The sequence below is a fragment of the Megascapheus bottae genome, chromosome 19 (genome assembly GCF_031878675.1).
Source record: "Megascapheus bottae isolate mThoBot1 chromosome 19, mThoBot2.hap1, whole genome shotgun sequence".
NCBI lineage: Eukaryota > Metazoa > Chordata > Mammalia > Rodentia > Geomyidae > Megascapheus > Megascapheus bottae.
Genome location: NC_143527.1, coordinates 43,624,204 through 43,651,300, shown reverse-complemented (window position 1 = coordinate 43,651,300; position 27,097 = coordinate 43,624,204). Strand labels below are relative to the sequence as shown.

The window sequence follows — 27,097 nt, the reverse complement described above, 5'->3', positions numbered from 1 at the left end:
AAAGGAGTTCATAATTGTTAGGATAACATGATTTCACAGTCATGCATTTTTGTAAGAGCAAAGGGAGAGAATCTAGAATTTTTACCAGATTATCAAGGGTGGTGTCTAAAGCGATCAGAATCCCCAGTGTAGATTGTCCTGGGCCTCGTGACCATAGACAAATCCAGCTCATCAACCCAGGGAGGTGAGGAGACTCTGTGTTGTAGTCTACACTGGTAGGCCAAGAGGCTTCTGCTTGCCTGGGTGAAAGGGTTTGCACGAGCACAGGTAAGCACGTGCTCCCCTCAGGAATTGTTCCAGGAAATGTACGTGGAGTGCTGAATATTCGCTGATCACAAGGGAATCGGGAAGAATAAAACATCAGTCATTCCTTGGAAAGGAGATATAATTACATGAAATGTTCTAATTCCTCTGACATACTTAGATTGTGATTTAAGATTAGGTGAGAGCTTTTATTGCATCTGTTGACTCATTGCCAAGTGAAGTATCTAAGCAGTCTCAGCTGTGGGCATTAGCTGACCTATGTGATTAGTAAGCCAGACTTGGGAAGACTATAAATAAGCAAAACTAGGATACTGGCCTGAGATGTAGGTAGACACCTGTTTATTCTTGTCTCACCTGAACACTGCAGTGTCTTTGAAAACATTTCCAAAATGAATTTTCCTTCCTTCTTACCTGTAGTTCATGTAAGTCTAGCTACTTAGGAGGCTGTCATATGAGGATTGGGTTCAATCTAGTGGGGTCAGACAAATCCAAAAGGGGTGACTAAAGTGATAAAGCACCAGATGTGAGCAAAAAAAAAAACAGGCAAGAGCATGAGGCCCTTTATTCAAGCCACAGAATTGGCAGGAAAAACAAAACAAAACCAACCAAACCCCAAATAAGTGACAAACCTAGAAATTGTAGGAAGTGTAGAAGCAAGAGTAGCCTCAGGAAAGACCTGAAAGCACTTGGGGCCATCAATCTTCTCCCCCCACCCATAGAACTCAGAGCAGAGGGTAATAGGAGACAGTATAATTTATTCAGAAATTAGTTTGGAGAAGCAAAGGTGCCCAGACTTAGTTCTTTGGGTGTTTGTCAAGCCCTTAGTTTCTAGTCAATGCAGTAAAATGAATGAGAAAACTAATATCCCCCCTAGTGAGCAGTGCTCACCCTTATGCAATTAAACAGTATCCTACTTGTTAGACTGCCTCTACACCTCCCCATGCCAGGGGCTGTGCAGTACCTGAATCACCAGGTGAGACTCCAGCTCAACATAGCATTAAGAATGTTAGAAACACTCAACAAATAGGCTTTGAATGTGAATGAGTGAACAAATGAGTAAAGTTTGAGAAGCAGTTATACTGCACACTTCCTCTTTTAAGCTACCTTTTTCTATGAAGGCTCTAGAATGGAGAACTAAGCTAGCAAGTGAGGGTACAGACAGATAGATGTATTGCTGAGCTCCCTCCCCTGGCAGATCTGGTCTTGTACCTTCTGACATGTCCTTTACTTTGAGGGGAAAAAATCTAATATAGGGTTAACAACTGACTTACTGTCTGACTCTGCTTGCTTGTGTCATTCACTCCAATGATTAATGTATATATGAGGTATTTCCTTGCCAAAGCTCAGTTGATTCAATCTAAATATTCTTTCACAGAGGTCTTCTTAATTATAATGACACGGTATAAACATAAGAAGAAAGAATGTCAATTATCACTCTGTATAATAACAGTGCTAGTATTCATGCACATAAATTATGTGGAAGTTTACTTATTTAGAAGCAAGAAAAGTGCTCAGTTTTGCAATTTAAAACTTTTGAATATGCCACATTTAAAAATTATATCATTACAACCAGTAGAAGTTAGTAATCACTCCTGAAGTACATGTTCTTGAATAGTTGATGAACTCATCCTGAAATTCTTAAAGAAAAAAAAATCCCATGAAATAGCAAAATTTAAAGGAACCTATGTTATATTTATTTTTCAAACATTCCAGAAATACCCAAGCCCAAGAAAACAGTATATGTAACAAATACAATCAAAATTTCTAGTTACATTTGCTAGTTTGCCAGTTTCTAGTCAAGCATGCTGCTTTACATTTTTATACTCGTTCTCAGTGGCTGCATTTCAAGTTCTCCCTGGTCACACATGGCTTGTGGCTACCATATTGATCTGAACAGTGCTAAAGAGAACCTATCACAGGAGGACGTTCTGTTGGACAATATTGTACTAGAAGAAAAGTGACTGACCCCAAAGGTGGACACTATTCAGAGCACTGAAAGCTACTATCGTGAGTGGTAGGGTTTATTTATAGAGCAGACATCTTGCTCACAGTGATGAAAACACTTAAATGTGTCCTTGTTCCTCATAGACCATAATCCTATTCAGTGCTAAATCAAATCATGGCCACTAGATTAAAGATGAAGCCTTTCAAGTTTCTGAGAGCTTTATCTGTTTGAGCTAGTTGTCTTGTTTTGTTATTTTGTTCTAAACCAACTGTTAAGTGTTTTTGTGAAGCCAATACTTGGAAAGCAAAGAACTTCAAAGTATCATCTTACATCTGAGCTCATCCTTCACATTCTCATCCCCTGGCTTTAGGTTCCCCTGTCTATAAAGGTGAGCACTCCTCTGACGGTTGACTGAGCTGCTGCTCCCTTCTCTGGATCCCGGATTTGAAGAGTGATTGTAGAGGACTGTTTATGACTCTGGCTCTCACAGTGCAGAAGGCCATGGTGGATAAAGATGCAGCCTGGGTGATACTGAGATTTCATCACATCTTATTCCTTTTGCAGATTGTCTACAAAGCAGTCAGTTCATTTGATCCAGAAATAGATTTATCCAATCAAAGCGGAAGAGTCTCCAAACTTGGAAATGAAACTCACTTTCTGTTTTTTGGACTCTATCCGGGGACCACATACTCCTTTACCATCCAGGCAAGCACAGCCAAGGGTTTTGGGCCTCCTGCGACAAACCAGTTCACCACCAAAATATCAGGTATGATAACAGTCATGGATTCTGAATTTTTTTTCTTCAGAAGCAGAAATTTTGTACTTTTATTCCTGATGTCATGAATGCCAAGCTTGAGTCAAGCACCAGTAGCTCAGGCCTCTAATCCTAACTACTCAGGAGGCTGAAAACTCATGTTTTCAAAGCCAGCCCCAGTGAGAAAACCCATGAGACTCTTATCTCTAGCTAACCAGCAAAAAGCCAGAAGTTAAATAGTGGCTCAGCTAATGGAGCACCACCCTTAAACAAAAAGCTAAGGGACCAACTCCATACCCTACCACCTCTTCCCTCTGCCACCCCCACCATAGCCAAGCTTGCATAATAAACACATCTTAATCATGCTCATACACCTCTTGATGTCTAAATCTCAGACTTATGATATTGAGTGAAGTAAGTATTTTTATCATTTGAGAGCTTAAGGTCTTCCTGTGTTAGGGTAAGGGTCAGTGTTAGAACAGTCTGCCCTGGAAGACTCGGATATGAGGTCAAAAGTTCCCTTAAAGCACTTTTGATCCCCTTTGCAATCTCAAGACAGCAGAGCAGCAATGTTGGAAAAATACATGTCATGCTTGAGCCATGAGCTCAGCAGAAGAGCAGCCTGCCTTGGAACCTTCGCTGTTCATAGTTTTCCATCTTGCAGGGATACAGGATAATACCAGGCACTTAAGGCCCCTAGTTTTCTGCTGGAAAGAGACTCAGTTATGTCATCCAATAAAAGATATAATTTGGGAAATATTTCTGGGCATGTTCAACTGAGTATAAAATATCTTTGTACGTTAGGCTGGAGGAAATGAAGTTACCATCTGGTATGGTATATATGTAACCACAATAAACAGATTTGTTTTTTTCTTTCTTCATTTTCCTCCATCCTTGGCTGGGAATGTAGAAACATTTAAAGGTTTTGTTTTGTTTAGTTTTGTCTGTTTGGTTGGGGGTTGGTTGTTATTTGTTATTTTGGGGGGGAATGTTTTTTTTGGATATGCAGGAGTACATACTATCAGGGTCTGGGCACTATCCTTTAGCTTTTTATCTCATGGCAGGCCCTCTTGTGCTGCAACTCTACATTTGAAGTTGCTTTCTCTTTTTTTGGTGTAGGGGAGGGGATTAGTGGTTAATATGAACTAAGAGTGTCATGGACTTTCCTGCCCAGTTTTGAATCATGATCCTCAGAGCTCAACCTCCTGATTAGGACTTCAGGTATGAGTCACTGGCATCTGGAAGTATTTGAGTTGAGTTGTCTTAGTCTGTAGTCTCTGGCAATGTAACAAAATACCTGAGACATAACAAATTAAAGAAGGAGACACTAATTTCAGCTGTGGTCTCTGAGGTCTCAGTCCATGGTTGATTGGCCCTGTCACTTTGGGCCTCTGAAGAGACTAAACATGGAGAAAACACACAGTGGAGCCAAGCCATGCTCATCATTTTGACTGAAAAGCAGAGAAAGATGGTTCTGGGATAGGCATGTCCTTAAAAGGTATATTCCCATGACTACTTCCTCCAACGAGGTCCTACTTACTGATGGCCCATGCAGCCCCATATGATCCAACCACCTCTCAAAAGGGCACCTAGCTTGGTGACCAAGCCTTAAACATAGGAGCCTTTGAAGACATTTTATATCCAAGCATAAACAGATAGGAGGAGCTGGAGGAGAGTAAAGGGAGGTATCAGTCACTGTTACAACAATATTCTGTCTGATTTTGGTCTCTGTGACCCTTAAATTCCTAACTTTATCAAAGTTTTTGTTTGGTATAGACGGGAAGAAATGTGCACAAGTACAATGCTAGGTTATAAGGGAGGACATTTTGAAATTTTTCTTTTAACTAATTTTAAATCATACTTATTCACTGGAATATTTATTTATTGTCCATCATGGGGCTTGAACTCTGGGCCTGGGCACTATCCCTGAGCTCTTTAGCTCAAGACTATTACCTTACCCCTTGATCCACAGTGCCACTTCCAGTTTTCTAGTGGTTAATTGGAAATGAGAGTCTCATGATCTTTAGTGCCAGGGCTGGCTTTGAACTGCAATCCTCAGATCTCAGCCTCCTGAGTAGCTTGGATTATAGGCATGAGCCACTGTGCCTGGCTGGAAGACTATTCTTTTCAGCAAAAATCGACTGAAGGTTTAATGCTTATTTGATAGCCAATGTGAAGCACTTGGTTCTGCAAATAATAAAGAGTGGGTAAATTTATCCTTGGGGTTTAAAAATGACTGAAGATGTACAGGTGAATGAACACAAAACCCACTGGAAGGTCAGAAGATTTGGATTTTTGCTTTGATTATTACATCCTTCCTCTCCGATCTTAATAGAGCAAATATAATCCTTATTATGAGTATTAGGATACTTATCAAGAAATAAAGGTATTAACTAATGCATCAATTTGTCATAGGAATTTAATTATATGCCAATTTGTATGCCTCTAATTTTCTAAAAATTTTCCAGTGGAAAATATATTTCAATAATCATTTTAGTGGAGGCATTCTTTTACCCCAAAGTATTCGTTTTTATCATATTTATTCATTAAAAATTCCAACCAGGTGAATCTGACTACTGTTAATACTTGGAGTTCATATAACTCTATTCAGAAGCATGGAAACTTTTAGTTAGCCTTTGCAGGTTCATCATTTTTCTAATACTAAAAATGTTGCCAGGTACCAATCCCTGTTACTCAGGAAGGTGAACCAAGAGGATTACTAATGCCCAGGAAATGAGGGATCATCTGGGAAGGTACACCTCATTTGGAAAGAAAAAAGTAAAAGAATAGGTACAGTTCATGAGACTTAAAATTCTGTTTTCATGGAACTGAGAGAAGGAATTGGTCTCACTTCCAAGGTATAATTCTGTTCTGATTTGGAGTTAATTTCGAATACATAGAGATTGTTAGGCAAAACTGAGGAACAAATCATGTCTATTAAATAACAGCATTTCCTATGTCTTTACAAAGAACTATATTCAGAAGAAAGGAATGATCTCCGCCTTCTCCCTCAGACATCTCTTTCTGTGGGTACAGAAAATAGTATCTCTTCTCTTGGCCCCCCTAACACACACACACACACACACACACACACACACGCACGCACACACACACACACACACACACACACACACACACACACGCAGATTCACATGGTGATATGTCTTGTTCAGAGTGTAACATAATTGCTGAGAAGAGCTGCTACTGTCTTATTATGGCAAGAAGAAAAAAAGCCAGCAAATAGCCTAGAAATTGCTTTTGATTTGGGGGAAAAGTACTAATATTTGTGAAATTGTATTTGCCTATAATGCTCTCTGTCTCCCTGTTACTTTAAACTGCGTAACTGTGGAGAGTAGTTTCTCATCTTCTGAGACAACTGTCTATCACTGAAGCTCCAGAAGCACTGATTAAAACAGACCACATCCAAAAGTCAAATTCACTAGATCTTTCTTCGGTTCCCATGTTTGTCTGCTGCATTCTTCCTCGAGTATGCACAACTTGTGTTATTACCAGCTCCAACAAGTCCCTCTAAACATCATTTTGCTTAAACTCCAGGAGGATTCTTGTTGATGGTGGCCATAGGGCTTGAACTCAGGGCTCAGGGACACTGTCTCTGAGCTTTTTCTCTCAAGGATAACCCTCTGCCACTTTGAGCCACAGAACCACTTCTGGTTTTTCTGGTGATTAATTAGAGATAAGATTCTTGTGACTTTCCTGCCCTGGCTGGCTTTAAATCACTATCCTCAGATCTGAGTTACTGGAGTCACAGGAGTGAGTTACTGTTGTCTGACCCAAGAGAAACCTTAAATTTGAGTTTTATGGTCCTATTGATTATTTCCATGAATATCACATGTTTATACTACAGTGCACAGACTACAAATTTTCAGCACAGATTACATATGACTGGGATCCCAATCAAAAAAACAGAACTTGGCCAAGACCTCAGATGCGCCCTGTTCCTGCTCTAAGTTTCCATTCAGGATCTAAGATTTCAGTCAGTAAGGGCTGGTTTTAGCAGCCTCTCATTTCTCTGTGTGGACAATCCTCATACACCTTACTTAGAGCTGCAGCTTTATGTAAGGATGCTGAGGCCCTGGTTTTGTTTTGTTTTGTTTTTGTAAGAGTAAATTACAAAGATAAACCCGAAATAATGTGTCTACCATCTAAATGTTTTTTCCCCAGCACCATCTATGCCAGCTTATGAACTTGAGACACCTTTAAATCAAACTGACAACACAGTGACAGTCCTGCTGAAACCTGCCCAGAGCAGAGGCGCACCTGTGAGGTATGGAGCCAGGGGAGGGTAGGCTGGCTCTAGAGAGGAGGAAATGAAAGCGGAGTGGATTTCTCCAATACTTTTTCCTGGAGATCTGCAACAGACTTCATTCTGCATGTACAGCCCTGCCTTTTATTAGCTTTCCTTGAAGAAAATGACAGAAAAATGAAGGGGTTCTGTGTAAGATGTTGAAATGCTGTCTGTTCTGATAAAAGTGAGCTGTTCTTTGGAAGCTAGGGAACAAAACCCTGGTCTGTTTACTTCCCACTGGTGACTGATGCCCCAGTTTGATTGCCCAAGGATAATGTTTTATTGTTGTTTTCTTGAGCTTTCCTCTCTTCTTTTCCATTACCCTTCCTCCTTAAATGGCCCTTGAAACCTGTTTATGGAGTTTTATGTCTTTTAACTTCAGTAAATTGGCTACTCAATCGAATGGTTAATGTAGAATTATTTCCATAATTTTTATTTGAACCTAGAATACTTTATTTGTATTGTTTAGTTATTACTTGTACTGAGGTTTGAGCTCAGGGATTTGTGCTTGCAAGGCAGGTACTCTACTATTTGAATCATGCCTCCAGCTCATTTTGCTGTGGTTAATAAATTTATTTTTGTGAGTCATGGGGCTTGAACTCGGCCTGGGAGCTGTCCCTGAGCTCTTCAGCTCAAGGCTACCACCCTACCCTAAGCCAAGCCCCACTTCCTATTTTCTAGAAATTAATTGGATATAAGAGTCTCAGGTCTTTCAAATTTCAAATAACCAAATACAAATAAATTCAATATGGTTATTTGAAATTTGAAATTTGATAGGGAAGGGGGGAAAACCAAGACGGGTAGGGGATGTGGGGGGGGAGGGTAATGGCTACCAAACATGTGAAAGGGTATCAATGTATGTGAATTAATGCACCTTCTATCTGGCAAATATCATGTAACCCTTTTACTAATTACAAAAAATAAAATAAAAAATAAAAATAAATAAAAATAAAACTAAAAAAAAAGGTCTCAGGTCTTGTAGTGAACCGGCAGGCTTTGAATCTTGATCCTCAGATCTGAGCCTCCTGAGTAGCTAGGATTACAGGCATGAGCCACCACACAGCTTTGCTGTGGTTATTTTTGAGACAGAGTCTCATTTTTTACTGAAGCTAGCTAAGACCTTGATCCTTGCTTTTTTACAGTACCTGATATAGCAGAGACTGTAGGTATTTACTACTGCATCCTTTTTATTGGTCTAGGTGGGTTCTCAGAAACATTTTTGCCTTAACTCATGATTCTACTTATCTCTCCAGTAGTTAATATTACAGGAATGAACGCTAAGTACCATAAGTACTTGGTTTCTTTGCAGGGGACAGCTTTATGGTACTAGATATTAAACTTGAGGCATAGCTCTTTGTAAGCAAGTAATTCAATTTGATCCACAGCATTAGCCCTTTTGACTTTAATATGCTTTTTACATAGGGGCCCTCTAAAACATTTGTCTAAGTGAACCTCAAACCATGAATTAAATTCCAAATTCCACCTTCCCATAGCCTGGATTATACTCACACATCACTGTAGCTGGCTGATATTTGTTTTGTAAAGAGGAACAAATGCTTGTAAAGAGTATTGTTAAGCTTTTATTTGAATAGATTTAAATCTATTGCCATTATCTATGCCCAATTTCTTACTCCATTATGATTTACATAGCTAAGAATTATAAAGTATAACTTTTATAGTGAATGAATAAAATAAATGCATTTTTTCCTAGGAAGGAGCAAGAGAATGGCAGAATAATCTTTAGTGTGGACTTGTCAGAAGTTTATTAATCTGTGTAAATGAAATTTCTACTTGTTTCACAGATATTTCAATATGTTGCTTTATCAGAATGGATTCTCTCCACATAAACTATTATTGTGAATAGCATAAGCCAAGATAACTTTTCCACTCACAGCTCAGGGCTGTGTACAATTTTTCTGTAGCTCTTTTTGGAACTACATGGATCACACACTTTCTCTGCACTGTCAAGGACAAACAGCTGGGCTTCTTTCCAGTAGATAACTAGTGTAAGCTCATTTACCATCAACCAAGTCATTAGCGGTGTCAGGTTAGTGTAGAATCATAGAAAACTATGTGTAAAAAATCTCCAGAATTCTGTGAATTTACTCTGATTAATTATGCAACATGATGGCTTTTGTAAGCATTCCAGTGTGGAGTTTGTAAGGACTGTGAAAAGAGGCAGAGCTGATGAGATGATGTGCTTGGTCCTTTTGGACGGCCCATGTGAATCTGTGCCTGATGAAGGCTTGTACCTGTCTGTGTGACCCCTCAGGACTGAAAACGAAATAGGTGTATCTATACCTTGGGGTTAGACATTTGCACTTTGAGAAGTGCGGAGTTCATTAAAGAAGAATAAACATTTACACCTGAACCATATCCTTGGGAACATTTTTTTGGATCAGATTTTTTTGTTGAAAGACAACATAACCATGGTTACTGTAGTGGTAGGAGGACTTTTGCTGTGAAGTATTACAAGAATAATCAGAAAAGTTAAAGGTCACCTCATGTCACTGACAGCTGGCTGAAGGTAGTTGAAGTCCTAACCAATCCTTCAAAAAAGTAGCTGGTTACTCCCTGTTCTCTTGTGTTCTTTTGACACAATCTAAAACAATTTTGTCTTGTCTTAACCTTAGATTCTTTTACTCAGAATCTATCCATGTCTGTGTCTTAGACTTTTCCATGTCTAAGTTTTAAAGGAATTTTTCTTTGGGAAACCCCTCTCTGTCTTTTTAAAATATGCAGTGTCTTGCAAATTACCATACACATTTTCTATTATGCCTTGGGGAGACATTCTTGTTACAAGTTTTATATTTTCTTTGTTGTTTGAAGTGACTTTAGGACCTGCCTAGTTCGTTAACTGCAGATATCCTCATGTGTTCTATTCTTGTTTTCATAAAAAAGGAAAAGGAAAATAAAAGATTGAAATGCTTATCAGAATCCAAACTATCTGGATGATATCCCTCTTTTACATCATTTCTTCCTGCTAGTCATTTCTGAAGTCTGCTAAAATTGGGTTCCCTTTGTCAAACCCTTACATACAGTTGTAGTAACACCCGGGCTTCCAAGTCCACTACAACACTTCTTTTTTTTTTTTTTTTTTGCCAGTATTGGGCTTGAGTTCAGGGCCTGAGCGCTATCCTTGTACTTTCTCAAGGCTAGAGATTTACCACTTGAGCCTCAGCACCACGTCCACCTTTTTTTTTTTTCTATGTATGTGGTACCAAGGAATCAAACCCGGGTCTTCACGTATTCTAGGCAAGCACTCTACCACTAGGCCAAACTCCCGGCCCTAGAACACTTCTTTGATTAGATATTATCTCCTTATTCATTGATCTTGCCAGGGCTTGGAATTCCAACTAGATTGTTGCTTCTTCACACAGAGCCTTAGCATATTGACATTAATAAACTTGTCATCTGTCCATAATTCACAATGTTAGAATGAGGATTCACACTTATGAGGGAGGGAGGGTGAGGGAGAGGGGGAGGGGGAGAGGAGGAGGAGGGGAGGGGGAGGGGGAGGGAGAGAGAGAACAAACCTGTATCAATACTGGGGCTTGAAGTCAGTGCCCTTGACTGGGACTCTACCACTTCAGTTATACCATCACTTGTACGTTATTTTGTTTTGTTTTTGCTGGATAATTGGAGGTTTTTTTTGGTTGTTTTTTTTTTTTTTAGAAAGCCTCATGGATTTATTTGCCTGGGTTGACTTGGAACTGTGATCCTTAGATCTCAGCTTTCTGAGTAGCTAGGATTACATGTGTGAGCCACTAATGTCTGGCAGATATCTATCGTAAAGTGAGCAAATTATCTTGGTACAAATAAGAGAGAAAAATGTCTCAACCTTAACTGTTAAGGTTTTTTTGTTCATCTTCTTTTGAGCAGAAGAGTGCACATTCGCTTTAAGAGATTTCCTATATAGCACAACATAATGGAACTAATTATCTAGTGAAAAGATGGAAGGCCAATATATAGAGAAAGATGAGTTTGGGGGGGAAATCCATCATCCTCTCAAAATGAATGGGGTGTATTACAATTCTCAGTTTCATTTAATGTTTATAGAAATAAGAATTCTAATTAGAGGATCATATGGACCTAGATTATCAAGCCATAATGTAGATTGAAAACATGGGAGCACATCTGGAAATTTGCAAAATGCACATGTAATCAAACTGCAATACAAGAAAGAAGAGAAAGGATTTGAACATCTGTTTGCTTTCCTAGATTTTTGCCAGCCTTATGTATTCAAAAAGACTGTCATTATATGGTTTCCAAAGCCTTTTCTCTCTAATGATTTGATTTTGTTTGATCCATATTCACTGGGGTTAGAAATTCATTGGGGTTGATACTTCATTTACACATTTCACTAGGTGAGGTGCTTGTATATTAATTCCACCGCAAACACTCAGCTTGATTAAGGCTGAAATTGCACTCAGCTCTCAATGCAAATAATTGTTGCCTTGTTAACAATCAGTACATCAGCTCTGTCACATAACATTTAAATCTTGATGTGGCCAGCAAGAACATGAGTTCTATCATTCTAGCCAGTAAACTAAGTTAGAATTTTAATGTCTACACTTGGTTTCAACTTTTTTCTTCAGTAAGACAAGGGAGAAGTTTCATTTTTTTTTATCTCATTGAGATCACTTCATTTTCCTTCTCTTGGTTCATTATATGTAGACTCAGTCCAACAGAGGGAACCTGGAGAAAGAAACTCTACATAAATTATGACTTTTACATAAATTCTTGTACTAACAAAATGTTCTGTGATTTTTGCTTTTGTGTGTGTGTGTGTGTGTGTGTGTGTGTATGTATTGCAAATGTACTGATGAAAACTAGACAGTGAAAGATTTATATTTATTTTTAGTAAAGGTGTTTTGTATTCTTTCTAAAAACATTTCACTTGATCCTAGTACTTTGTAGGGAATCAGATTATTTCTCCAGTTGGCCATCAGCCGATCTGCATGTTCCCAGCTGATCACCCGACAGCCATTAGTTAAGTGGGCTCAGCACAGTTGTGCTCACTGAACCTAATATAGGGAGTTTTACAGAGAGGAGGTCAGGAGATAAACAGGCATTCTATGTTAAGAAGTTTCCTGAAATTGCAAAAGAGCCAGATGCTGTTGGCTCACTTCTGTAATCCTAGCTACTCAGGAGGCTGAGGTCTGAGGATTGTAGTTTGAAGCCAGCCCAGGCAGAAAAGTTCCCTTGAGCTTCTTTTATTTTTATTTATTTATTTTTTGTCAATCCTGGGGCTTGAACTCAGGATCTGGGCACTGTCCTTGGGCACTTTGCCTAAGGCTAGTGCTCTGCCACTTGAGCCACAGTACCACTTTGGCTTTTTGTGTGTATATGGTACCTAGTGGTACATGCTACTGCTAAACCATGCTTCTGGGCCCTTGAGATTCTTATCTCCCATTAATCAGTCAAAAACTAAAGTGGCACTGTGGCTCAAGTGGTAGAGAGCTAGCTAGCACAAAGAGACTCTGGGACAGCACTCAGTACCTGTATTCAAGCCCCACAACTTACCCCCTCCAAAAAGAAAAAAGGAAGAAAGTGCAATATAAATGATTGCATATAGTTAATTATGATTTAGAGCACAAGAGGTTATAAAGTATGAACAAGATATTGGAAAACTAACAACAACAAAACCCTTTAAGCTGTAGCACCACAGAAGGAGACTTTGGTTCTACTGATTCTTCTTGAACAACCTGTTCCACTTTTCATATAAGGAGCCATTCAGGCTGCCAAACTCATGGTCATCTTTTCAAGATTAAATGTATCTTTAAACATGTCAGGTGTACTTTGAACATAGGATACAATTGCTTAAATATGGCTAATTTTCCTTCTGTGGCCTTTTGAACCTTATCAGTAGTCATTTGTTTCTCTTCATTTAACAAATCTAACTTTTCATATTGGTCTTCTTTTCTTAAAATCAGATATAGAAATCTGATTTTAATAAAAACTTAGTTATACATTTGACAATTTCTTCCATCAGCAAAACTATAAATAGGATTCCCAGAGAACTTCATTCCGATGGCTATCTGTTTATATATTTGCAAACCTCCAAGAATTGGAGAGAGGGCATTGATCTTATTGATTAGTACTAAACTCTCTTGACTCCTGGAGATAGTTCAACAACTCTTAAGTTAAATAGATATTTCTTTGGCAATACCTGAATCACCACCTAATTATGCTTATTATCACCTCAGCTGAACAAACTTAGCCAGAAAGGAAAAGAAACTTATCTTCTGTTTGTGATTACTATGAAAGGTCATTTGGCAAGAGTAAAATTTACAGTATGACATATTTACAAAAAGCCAGGGAGACATGTGATATATATAATGCAGAGTCTGATGCTTACCCTGTAAGAATTGAAGTCCTCTTCCACTTCCAAAAAAAAATCCAAACCAGATAATTGTGACTTATCTGCCATTGTCGATCCAGTAAATCCTATCCTTATATTAGAATTTATTCCTTGAGTCTTAAAATCTCTCTTTAATTTGAACAGAATTGCGTTCTAGGCCAGCCTGAACAGAAAAGTTTGCAAGACCCTTTCTTAACTCATGGCTGTCTTCAATGACATGCATCTCTGTCTGAGGATTGCAAATCCAAGGCAGAATTATCAGAAAAGTCTATGGGACTGCTATCTTCACAGAGGAAATCTGGAAGTTGTGTTACTCACCTGTGATCCAAGTATCAAGGGGAAATGTAAAATAGACATATATCAGCTCAGACAGGAACAGGGACTCTATCTCAAAAATCACTAGGAAAACAGGACTTGAGACAAGCTCAAATGGTAGTATGTCAATCCAGCACACAGGAGGTAAACCCTAGCATCTCTCCTCCATTTAATTTTTTTTCTAAAGAGTCTGAAATATAAATATGAAAATAATTTTATCTTTAAATTATTATAGTATAATTCTGTAGCCCAGACTGGCCTTAAACTTGGAACCTCCCTGCCTCTCCTTCCTGAGCTATCAGACATAATCGTTTTCAACAGATGCAGTCAGTCTCTCCTCCTGCAGCATTTACTTTTTAAAATTAAATTTTAAACTTAAAGTTAATACACATTAAGGGAAAAAATTAATGGGTTTCACTATGGTATTTCCATCTTTGCATACATGATGATTTGATCATAGCTAACTCCCTACCATCTTTGGTCTCCCATCTTTCACCCTGTGCTTACACACTCCCTCGCTGAGAAATTCCTGTTTTCCTCCCAGCTCATCTTTTTTTGTTGTTTAACATAGCGACCTCTGGCAGGCAACATAATTTTGTTCTTATTATGGCTCACTACTACTCTGTGTGTGTGTTTGTGTGCGTGTATGTGTGCATGAACATACATCCATTTTCACTATCCATCTGATGGATCAGTCCAGAGGATAGAGCTAGAGGCTGATGGCTGATTTCATAACTTGTCTACTATAAATCAGTATACTATGCAGATATCTCTAATGCATGCTGATTTTGACTTCTTCAGGTATATGTCTAGAAGAAGATACCTTGATTTATGGAAGCTCTGGTTTCTAGTTTTCTCTGGAACTTCATGTTCTTTTTCATAGTGACTGAACTAGTTTACATTTCTACCAATAGTCTAATTGTTCAGCTTACTAGGCAACATAAATGGACAACTTTTAAGCAGAGTTACAATGATACAGGGAAAGGACACATTTTCTGGAGCTGTGTGAACCTACTTTCATATCCATCTTTCTCTGAATAATTCTGTGACCATTACAAATTTGTAAATATCCTTAATCCTGAGCTTTCACATACCAGGATGAAACCAACTTTTCTTGTATGCTGGATTAGGATCACTTTTCATTCTGTACTCATTGGTGATACAATGGAGGTAGATGGGAGAGAAAACAGAATGAAATTTGTAGTTGGGATTAGGAAAGAGAAAAGTGTCCTTTGCAGAAAGTGGTTAGTACATAGAAAGTCTGCTAAGGGTTTTGAAAGGCAATACAACTGTGGAGCCAAGAAGCTAGATCTTGTCAGATACATATTGTTCATGGGTCTGCTACACATGAAAATATTTTGCTGTGGATGTCAAGGTATGGGACAGGAAATTTTAAAAAAATGAAAGGAGAGAATGGGTGTGCATTGTTGCTACAAACCTGTAGTGGCAGCAGTGGAGGAGACCTGAGATGATTGGGGCAGGAAGACACACCTAGCAGACATGGGCAGGAGGGCAAACTGAGGAGAAGACCCTTTACCTGGGCCTATTAGGGACAGAGGCAAGGGCCATATGCATGCCACATTTTCCTTAGAAACAAGAGTTGGAAAAATAAAACCATTTAGTCCTTTCTAGAAGGAAAAGGGAGAATATTCTGACGAATCAAAGCTACAGTTAAGAGTGACACAGTTAAAGCATTGCTAAAGAGAATCCTAAGGTGTTAGAAAAAAAAATTCACGAGCTTAGCAAAGAGCTTCTGATGATTTATTGGAAATACCTGCTTGCATGAATGTTTTTAAATTTCAGTTCTCATGAAGAGTTAAAGAAACTGTAGCATTAATCCACCTTATTCAGAAGAACTGTCTAGAGCTTTCTCTTTTAGGATCTCTCTTTTTTTTCTTCTTCCTCTGTGCCTGAACCTATATCTGTCACTTTGTTGGTTTTGGTTTTTCTATGAGTGTATATTTTGCTTTACTTTGTTTGTGACAAGGTCTCTCTATGTTGCCCAAACTGATCTGGAACTCTTGACCTTTCTGCCTGAGCAGTGCTAGTGCTGTGATTGTAGCTAACTTTTGCTTTACTCACTTTTGAGGGGACCAATAAATCTGCAGTGCTCTCTGAATGAGTGCTCATGGTGTTTTTATTTTCCAAAAGCCAGAATATGAAATGCTTCTCTAAGCATCAAAAGGCATGCCAGTGGTTCACTTAGTAGATGCCTGGCTAATTCCTGTTCCCAAGACCCAAGTTTTTAATCATACTGCTCAAAGGACCTGTCATCCCCAAGGAACTATGCTTGTCTGTGAAAAGATAAATGTCTAAGATTGGAACTCCAGATTACCCAGAAGTCCTTGAGTGTCATTTAGTGTGAGGGCAGTGCATTATAGACGGCCATCTGATATATGCAAGGCCAGGCTATGTGTTTTCGCCTGTTGCCCATCTACTCAGAAGCCTTTCATGAGGGAAGGCAGGCTGTCCCTTGGTTATCTCATATTGTTACAGTATTTCACTTTGTTATCTGATATATTGGATATATGCATATTTGGTTATTTGAAATTGAATAGGAAAGGGGGGAAGACAAGCGGAGGATGGGGTGGGGGGGAGGGAAATGGGGACCAAGACATGAGAAAGGGTATCAATGTATGTGAATTAATGCACCTTCTATCTGGCGAATGTAATGTAACCCTTCTATTAATTACAATAAAAAATATATGGAAAAAAGTGGATCTAATTTTGCACGAACTGCCTAAAAAGCTGCAAGAGGTCTCTTTCTTCCATCTATCTCAACCATCCATAAATATGAACAATAAAATTTAGAAATAGTATCAGAAAATTCAAAATGACTCCCTTTGGTTGTGAATCTCAAAAGGGCCACATTTGTTCTCAGAAACTCCTGGATGGTCTTTGTTAAAATCATGACTCCAGGAAATTGACATGTTGACATGTTGAATTGAAACTCCTTTGGACAACTCCTTAAAGATAAAAAGTAAACATAGGGAAGAAAAATAATAAAGGAATCCTAAAAGAAGTTAAAGTGGTTATTCTAGCTAAGAATGTTGAAAATGTACACGTGAGATCTGGGCCAGCAACTGGCAGCTTTAATATGGACTTAATCCGGGAGTGGCTGTTTTCCTAGCCCAGCTTACAGAAAACGCATGTAAATGTAACCGGAAATGCAAACGGGTCACAAAAATGATTTCTTTTTTGAATATTTTTCAGTACCTCCAACCTAATTAATAATGCAGTAAATGTTTATCAAATAGAAACTAATTTTTCTCTTAGCAACAGAATCAATTATCACCTGAAAACTCTTCCAGATGAGAAACCAGAGACCCAATACCATTCTTTTAACTATTCAGCAAGTAGAGTTTGGGATTAATTTGGTAATTTTTTAAAATAAAAGTTAAATACCTTGACCCTTCTGGAGTCAGAAGCATATGCAGAAGCATAAAAGTACACCATGAAGTACTTACCCTGAAGTAGTAAGTTATTTATTCATCATTCATTTTTACTGAGAAAAGCAATTCAGAAAATTTATTCCAAATAAGCCATTTCAGCAAACCAGACAGATCCCATCAGGGGTCTGATCCATCAGCCTATCAGTACAGCCTCCACAGAACACATGTCTTTTATCCTTCCCCATCCATGCTCACCATTAGTCACTGCCTCAGTGCAAACTTCTGTCATCTGACATCTCCAATCCATGTTTTACTCCTACTATAGCAGCTTTCATTCTCCTACTTCAGAATAACCCTTTCAGGCTACATTGTCCACCAAGAAAGCCATACTTCCTCTAATGCAGGTCTTCTGGCATCTATGGGAACCTCCTGGCAGCAATCCTCTGGGTAGAAACTACCAATACAGTGTCTTCTTATATTGGAGGATGTACTTCCCAAGACACACACCCCTGTGGATTCCTGAAACCGTAACTACTGCTAAACTCTCTACATACTGTATTTCCTCCTATCCATACATATCTGTGATAAAGTTTAATTTACAAATTAAGCATATTAAATATTAACAGTAGTGATTAGCAATCATCATAATAACTGAATAAGTTTGCCAGCCAGTGTTCCACAAGAAAGCTATTATTAAAATAAGGGGTATTTGATCATAAGCACTAAGAAACCACATAGTTGCTTGATACCTGAGATGATTGATAAGAAGCCAAGAGGAGTGCAGCATATAGAGTGGGAAAAGACTGAGTGCATCACAGCCTGAGTAAGACTGGACAGCAGCTCACCACACTACCCAGAACATCACACAATGAGGAACTCACAATTTGGACTTTTTTGGATTTCCTTTGGATACATGTCAGTCCTGAGAGTATGCTGGGTACTGGCAGGACATTTTGTTCATGTATTTTACATCTGATGCTTTCTTAATGGAATTGTCTCTTCTTTTTTTCTTTCTTTCTTGTTATGCCTCCTACCTCCAGCACACATATATACTCTACCTACTTTGATGTTTTTTCCACCCTTGTCTGAGATGTGGCCTGAGTGACTGACTACTCTTTGGGTCTTCTCTAGACTCACTCCCTTTCATGCCCCGCTATCCTCCCAGACTAGCTAAGCTCACTATAGACGTATATACTAGCTGGTAAATCATCAGGTCCTTCAGAGGCAGGGACTGCCTGTGAATTTTTTTATTCATTATTTCCAATCTTTAGTCTGTGCCAAGACCTCAATAAGTATTGCTTTTATTTGTTTATTAAAAATGATTGAACTAGAAGTGGCGGAACTGAGAGTGGATTTACATAGGAGCTAAGGACTAGGGTAGAGACATAGAGGAAGTAAATGTTCATCTGAGCCTTTTGATTGAGTCATTTATGAGGTGAATCAAGGGTACAAAGGATTTTCATGGGACAGAAAAGATTTATGGGAAGACAACAGGATGAAATTCTTTTACTGGGCACAGTCTTTCTCTCCAAAGCTCCATCTCGATCTCTTCTTTAATAAGAAGACCTGTATCTTCTGGGGCCAGCACCTTCATTTTCTTTCCATACTCACACTTGACTTTTCTGTAAATTAATTCGTAGAAGCTGAGGGTATTACAGAGCTCTCTCTTCTGAATTTTAGGAAAACATATGAAAAGGAGAATCCTTAAAAGATTAGGCAAAAGCTAAGCACTGGTGGCTCACACCTGTAATTGTAGCCAATTAGGAGCCTGAGATCTAAGGATCTCAATTTGAAGCTATCAAAGTTACCAGATTCCAGTTAACCAGAAAAAAAAATCAGAAATGGAGCAGTGTGGAGTGATAAGAGTGCTAGATTTCAGAAAAAAAAGCTAAGGGACAGCACCCAGCACTGAATTCATGCCCCAGTACCAGCCAGAAAGAATGAAAAAAAAAAAAGAAAGGTGAAATGAGATTAGGGATTTGGAAGACAGGGGTTCCAACCACTTTGTTGCCATAAGAGAGTAAAGATGTAATACGATTTTACTACAAAACCGTTTGCTGCTTTAAGTGGAATATTTAACACCTTGTCCCTGCTACCCTTTATATTTCATGGGCATTACTGTTCTTGGTGCATTCAGATGTCAGTATGATATAGAAAACCTCCTGGTCCATCCAGGGACCTCATCAGTAAGAGCATTGTAGTTTGGAGTAGTTGCACATTACAGCTGTTTGCAGGGAAGGAAAGCACAAAGGTGTTCAGAACCACAATACAGCGTAGCCACAGCATGGAGTTCTGGATCCATAACCTGAGGAAGCTTATGTACCTTTTCTGTGATTCAGTATCCTCATCATTTAGAGGAAGAGTACTAGTTTATATGTCAAGGATAACTGGAGAGGATGGAGTAACTAGAGTTGATGACCTGTACACACAAATTGGATGGCACTTTATACAGCCATTATCCTCAGTAGGAAGACTTCCTTAAGAAGTAACTAATGAATAAAACATGTCTTAGAACATTCTCTAGGTCCTAGTATAATATCCCCCAAACTCTCCATTATGATCTTCTGAACAGCTCGTGATAGAGATGCAATAACTACAATGATAACCCAATCAGAATTACCATTTGGCATGAGAGCTGTAATGTTCCAGGTCTCTGCTTGGTCCTTGATAGAATTCTTTTAAATTGCCCAGGGAAGCCTTTCCTGTTAGATGTCAGCAGCTGTCTTTGACAGTTGAAGGAACTTGAGATTTGGGGAGGTTCATGGACTTGCACTGTCTCACCGCAAAGCCAGGCACTTTCTGAATGACTCCAGATTCCTGAGCTCATATCCTCAACACTGGTGAGCCCTGGACACCCTGTCTCCTTCATGCTCCTTTGCTTCCCCACCGCCTTGGGTCATAACGCATACTCCCTAATGGCTATTTGGAACAAGGTGCTTGCACCATTCTTTGTAGACTTGCACTCTTCTGCAAGTGAACAGGCCTTCTTTCCTGTCATCTATACTAATTTCTCGATTGTCATGATAGAGTCTATCCTCATTACTTCTTAGAAGCAATGTTCTTAGCTTTCTTCATTTTTGTTTTGGGCTAAAATAATCTAGGAGAGGGTCAAGTTGTACTCTATCACAACCTCCTAAACATTTAGCCATATAGTTGTAAGAAGCTAAGAACATAAATAAAATTGTATTAGAGGACTAGGTAATTTATTTATTCACTTACTCGTTCACATTTATTCACTTATGCAGCAGTATAGTTTGAACTTACAATTTGCTCTGCTGGTGCTCTACCACTTGAGCCATGCACTACCCTGGCTTTTTGCTGGTTATTTTGGTGATGGAGTCTCACACAATTTTCTGTCTGGTGTGCGTTTGAACTTGACCTTCATGGGCCTGGATCATGCCTGGTCTTTTGAGGTGCTTTTAAATATTCTTTTGATAGTTCAGTTTTAGTTCACTGAAGAAATGTACATCACAGAAATGTCTTAACTTACTAGCATTAAATGGTTTTTTCGTTTGTTTCTGTTATGTCTCGTGGGGAAAAGTTCTGTCCATTGCTAAAATACTTTCAAGAAAGTAACTCTTTCAATCTAGTAATTTCTCTTTTTCCACTGGGCACAAAGAGCAGAATGCTATTCATACTAGGTAAAACCTCACCTTTCATATCATGGCATTAACTTGTTTCATTATTTCTTACCATAGCTGGGTCTCTACACTTGTGTGTTTACAGAAAAGTGCTAAATCCCTTAGGATCTTCCCTACCCTTCCCTACTTGCATTTAGGGGAGTTGTAGTGTATTAAAAAATAAGACCATGGATTCCTTTACTGCCAAGAAACAAAGATCATTTTTATTAATGTTGCTTCTTCAATGACAATGTCAGTATTTTCTTTTGAAAATTCATTTTGGAAATGAAGTTTGCTCTTCAAGAACCTTTGGTGAGAAGCTCTAAAAATGGCAGGGGGAAGATAATATAATAATAATAGACTAAATGTATTGGAGCATTTATACAATGAAACTTAATTTAACTTTTCCTCAAACTCTATTTCAAACTTGCTTCTGTATATAAAAATACACTGCTTTGCTTTCCCTGCCCTAGTTTTCAAATATCCTTCTCCTGCACATAATCTTCTCTGAAAGATTCTGTGTATTAGATCAGAGAGCTACTGTGTCCTGAAAAGAGCCTCCCAGGTAGCTGTGTGAGTGGGCCCAGACTTCCTGCTGAGGAGAAGCCACAAGCCTCCTGTAGGGGAGGGGATGGAAGCTGCTCATCCCTGACTGCTGTGATGGTTCCTGGGACCAAATATTCCCATCACTATTTGTCGAAGATGAAAGAAACATAATATTTTGAATTGACCTTAATAATTAAAATAGGAGATGTGAACCAATAGCTCATATTGGTTATTCTAGCTACTCAGGAGACTGAGATAAAGAGGATTATGGTTCAATCAAGTCAAGGCAGAAAAGGCCATGAGATTCCATCTCCAAAATAGCCAGTGAAAAGCAAGGTTGGATGCATGACTCAAGTGGTAAAAGCGGCCACGCAAGAAATTAATATGAACTAATATGCTGACTTTGAGGAATTATAGGTCATGCTACCTCAGGAGTGGTTCTAGAGGCAGAAAGAGTGGTTTCAGTTCGGGTTCCAGTGATCCCAAAGACTAAACATATCCTACCTGTTACCCCCTCCAACCCACTGACCTTTCTCTCCTCAGGGCTGGTTGGCTCAAGACTAAACTGGCTTTCATGCCTTGTAACACGGAGTCTTGCCAGGAGTCAGGCAGTGTGAGAATTGAGTGAGAAAATCACTGATACATTGGGAAATACTTAGGTTAACTCATGGATTCTTAGAGCATGAAAAACAGTCATGAAAAGGACAAACAGAAGAAAATGAGTAAAATAATTTTCTTTACATGTATCAGTGTCACAAATTATGAGGAATCATGAGGAATGAGAGGCTGAAAGCCTCTTAGGGGTGGAGGGGGATGGATGGTTTTGTTAGGAAAGCTAGAACCAGCTCTTGCTTCCACTTCAGTGTTGTGGCACTCCCATTTTGACACTTGTTCCTCTGGTGACCAGTCCCCAGTCCTTGGTCACATCACCCACAGCAGTTAAATGGCTCAGGACTGAGCCATTGTGAATAATAGAACGTTGTGAATAAGCATAATATTCCTTATGACAAATGCTTGTGACCAAAAATGTTTCAGATTTCAAATCTTTTCAGATTTGGAGGGAGACTTTATCAGTTGAATATCCAAAATAAGAAATTCTGAAATCCTAGATGTTCCAAAAATCCAGATTTTGTTTAAAAGGATTTAGGATGCTGTCAACTGTGAGGTTACTAGTATTCTGTTTCTATTTTTATTGAGATTATTAAGTCAGGCTGTTTAATAGAGCAATTCTCATAATAGTAACTGATCTTGGGCGCCAGTCCTGGTGCTTTGGATTCAGGGCCTGAACACTGTCCTTGGGCTTTCTCAAGGCCAGAGCTCTACCACTAAGCCACAGCACCATGTCTGGCTTTTTTTCTATGTAGGTGGTACCAAGGATTTAAACTCAGGTCATTGTGCATGCTAGGCAAGCACTCTACCACTAGGCCAAACTCCCAGCCCCAGATCTTGGATTATATTTTTAATGCCAATAGTGGGGCCTTGCACTGGCATATTTCCTGCTAACAGCTGGTGCTCTACAACTTGAGTCATTCCTCCAGTCTGGTTTATTTTGTTTTGTCTTTGGCTACTTGGAGGTGGAATCTCATAGACTTTTCTTGCTAGGCTGGCCTCAGATCTTTGATATCTGTCTTCTGAGTTGCTAGGGTTACAAGTATGAGGCACTAGGGCCCAGCCCTTGAATTGTACTGTTCATATATGTAATCTTTCTTGCAATGAAGTCATAATTGACAGAATCATGATAAGTAAGTGAAATGGAAAATGCCTCCATTGTTCAAAGCGCACACCACTTAAAAAGCACTCTTAAAAAGTGATTTCTAATTTACTGATTTACTCCAAATAGGGTGCCTGTTGTGAAGATTATTGACAACTGGCCTTTTTCCAGAGCCTCACAGCCTGAGTCTACCTGCTCCTTTTCTTCTTTTCATTCCTCCTCCTCCTCCTCCTCCTCCAAACCTTGCTAACTAAGAATTTTTCCAATCTACACTTGTTCACAATATGGAACTATAATTGTGTTCATATTTCTCACCCAACAGTTCAACTGTCATTAATATTTTATATTTTATTCTAGCAGATTTTATTCCTAAGTAGCATAGTGTCAGTGTATTGAACTGCAAGCATGCACACACACACTCACACACACACGCATTCATACCACTGGTACCAAGAAAGCTTTCTGTAATGAATTATAGCTGAATAAACATGAACTATATTTGTGGTGGCCTACAAATATTCCATGGGAATTTATGTCCAACCTTCAGATCGCACCAGCACAAAGAGAAATTAAAAATGCCAACATAGGCTATTCAATCCCACAGGTATGCTGATACTCTACCATGTGTTATCCAATGTAAATATCTGTGAAACTACTTACCAGTTATCATTTGCAATTAAATTATCAGATCAGTATTAGGTCAGCTACTGTTAATGCTGATGCTTCATGCAAGACTCTAAGGAATTCTAACAGTGATGCAGCATATTGAATTCAGAGCTGGATTTTCCTCATGTGAAACTGGTGACATACTTTTGAAAACCTAGTTCAGTCTTACCATGTTATTTGGATTATTATTTCAATGAGTGGTGATGGGTTTTGGCAAAGACTGTACCTGAACAAACAAAAAGAAAAGCATCACATTTTCTTGTTGTTGTCTGCGAGTAAACCTTGACTGCACATTTATTTTGCATGCTCTGTGTATAATGAATATTTTTTATTTTCTGTCACTACCCCTAAGTAGCCTTCAGAAAGATATCAATACCAATCTTTTTATACATAGAGAAGGCATGAGTTGTATCAAAACTAGCCAATCAAGGTTAAAGTCACTGAAGTGCCATCAAGTGAGCAATATTCTGGCCCTCTGGAATATTGAGTAGTGCCTGTTTTAAAGGATTCATCAAGAGCACAACAAAAGATCACTACATCCTTTCCTGTCTCCTGTGCTCCCTGTCTGTCCTTTTGGTAACTGGTTGGGTAACTGTCTAATATTTTATGTTGATAAGAAATAGAATAAATGGATAAGAAAAATTGACCTAACAATGAAGGTTTTAAATCACGACATGAATTAGGACACCAAAATGTAAGTGCATTTCCAGTCTGCTACAAGCTTCTTCTGAAAGACCTCTAAGGTAGGAAAAAGCTAAAATCATTTAATCACATTTGAACTTTCAAGTCTTTGCAACTACATGAAAGATGTTCAGATGTTCTTTTCTAGGTTAGACTTAATGTACTATTCTATATAAATGCAGATTTCTTATTCTCCTTGTAAAGGCCTTAGAGTTTTGTTGTAGAAAAGCCTAGCATAAATTAAATTTTAAATTAAGTTTCCTTCCATTGGAAAGTTCTGATAGAGTGATATCATGTTTTGGGCAGATTCATCCTCACCATGGGCTGAGCTTTAATATTGCAAACACTGTCAGGAGATTTTAATGTTAGTTGAAATTCCAGAGTGGTGGTAGAACTGAGCAGGGAATGGAGAAGCTTAATAAACAAAAGAAGCCTAAGTAATACATTAAAAGGATAATCAAATTTTAATTCAGCTCACTAAGCCAGAAACTTCTGATCGGCTTTCCATCCCTGAGATTTGCTTTCTTTAATCTTTTTCAGGAAAAGAAAAAAAATATATATTCAGTGAGATTTTTCAAAGCTAGTGTTAAGATTAAGACTGGATGGAAAGATTTCCTAGAATTCATTAGTGAAATGATGTACAAACAATAATAACAAAAAAAAACCCAACAGCCAAATAGTTCATTCAGGGTACCCAGGCTACCCTTGACCTGGGTGCTAATAACGTGTTAATTTCTATCAAGGAGACAGCAATGTATGGTGACTGGGCAGCTAAAAGGATTTTGCTATTTTTCATTAGCACTTGGACTTTGATAAAGGGGAATAGAGAAGAGCTGCTTGACCTTTCAGTGCTTAAATTATTAAAGAGCAAATAGATTTGAGGTCTGGATGCTTGCAAATCTAATTTGTCTTGTGGAGCAAGGATGAAAAGACATTTGGGGTGTGAAATTGCTCCAGTCAATTCTTTCTTTAATGTATCTGGAAATGAGTAGATGGTAGCCATTTAAAAAGTAATATGTCTGGAGTGGACTGTATAATATAACTAATAGAAGCTGGCTAAAAAAAAAATAGGAGACCAAGTGTTCACTTAATTATCAGATGTTCATCTAATCCTCACTAAATTCCTGATTGGAATAATTAACGTTTTTCATCCATATTTATATATATGGTATTTAAATTAAGAAAAAACTACTTTATTTCATTAGGGAACAATAATTGTACTATTTGAGTTAAAGTAGAACAATTCCTGACACAGAGTAACTACGCCAGAAAATTTTACTGTGTGTGTACGAGCACCTATACTGGAGGTTGAACTCAGGGATTCATACTATTTTTTACTTTTTACTCAAGGCTGGCACTCCACAGCTCTACTTCTTGCTTTTTTGTTGGTTAATTGGAGATGATTTGTCTGCCTGGCTAGCTACAAACTTTGATCTCCAAATTTCATCTCTCGAGTAATTTAGATTACAGGTGTAAGCTATCTGCTACCAGTGGGTTATCTAAAATAAACTTAAATTTAACCAGCACCATATGTTTTTTTGTAGTAAATCTCTCCTCTTTTAATCCTTTGTAATTAAAGATATGAATATAAAATAATTAGTTTCATAATAAATGTTAGAAAAACAAAGCACACTTGGGAATATCAGTAAGCTTCATTCAAACTAGCATATATCATGTATAATACACCCGAAATAAAGTGAAAATGACTTGTGAATTGTTATACTTTCAAACATATATCTCTATATGATTCACAAGATACAAAAATAATTAAATCATTGCCTTCCTACTCTAAGAACTTAAAGACATAATAATAAAAGCATACCAGTGTCTGGTTCCTTCTGAAAACATGTGTTTTGTGTGTTTGGAGCAAAGCAAGCATGTATGAAACTATGGGACCCACGGTAGTCCCTTGGGAGAGGGGTCACAGAGTGTTCCTTAATTTAATGAGAACTTTCCTGCCGAGAATTCCCAGCTTAAAAAAAAAAAAACGAAACTCATACCTATAATCCTAGCTACTCAGAAAGCCAAAATCGGATGGTCAAGGATTGAAGCCAGCCCAGTCAGACAGACCTTATCTCCAACTATCCAGCACAAAGTTGAAATGGAGCTGTGGATCAGATGGTAGAGTGTCAGCCTTGAGAACACAATCACTAATACATGTCACTGACTTCAAGCCCTAGTACCAGCTCAAAAATAGGCAGCACAAGGGCCAGGAGTTTGGCCTAGTGGTAGAGTGCTTGCCTAGCATGCCTGAAGACCAGGGTTCGATTCCTTGGTACCACATACATAGAAAGAAAAAAAAAGCCAGAAGTGGTGCTGAGGCTCAAGTGGTAGAGTTCTAGCCTTGAAAAAGTCCAAGGACAGTGTTCAGACCCTAAGCTCAAGCCCAGGCAGGACTGGCAAAAAAGCAATAAGAATAATAATTTTGGCCAGGAGTTTGGCCTAGTGGTAGAGTGCTTGCCTAGCATGCACAAAAACCGAGGTTCAATTCCTCGGTACGACATACATAGAAAAAAGCCAGAAGTGGTGCTGA

At 38.6% G+C, this 27,097-nt stretch overlaps 1 protein-coding gene across 8 annotated transcripts in view; it reads left to right on the top strand.

Moving 5' to 3' along the window:
* Positions 1-27,097, top strand: part of Ptprm (protein tyrosine phosphatase receptor type M) — a 750,652-nt gene that overhangs the window by 441,355 nt on the left and 282,200 nt on the right. For all 8 annotated transcript variants that reach the window (XM_090353479.1, XM_090353477.1, XM_090353478.1 and 5 more), the window contains exons 10-11: positions 2,774-2,975; positions 7,146-7,248. In XM_090353479.1, coding sequence (XP_090209605.1) covers positions 2,774-2,975; positions 7,146-7,248 — 305 coding nt within the window. The remainder of the gene's footprint in view (positions 1-2,773; positions 2,976-7,145; positions 7,249-27,097) is intronic.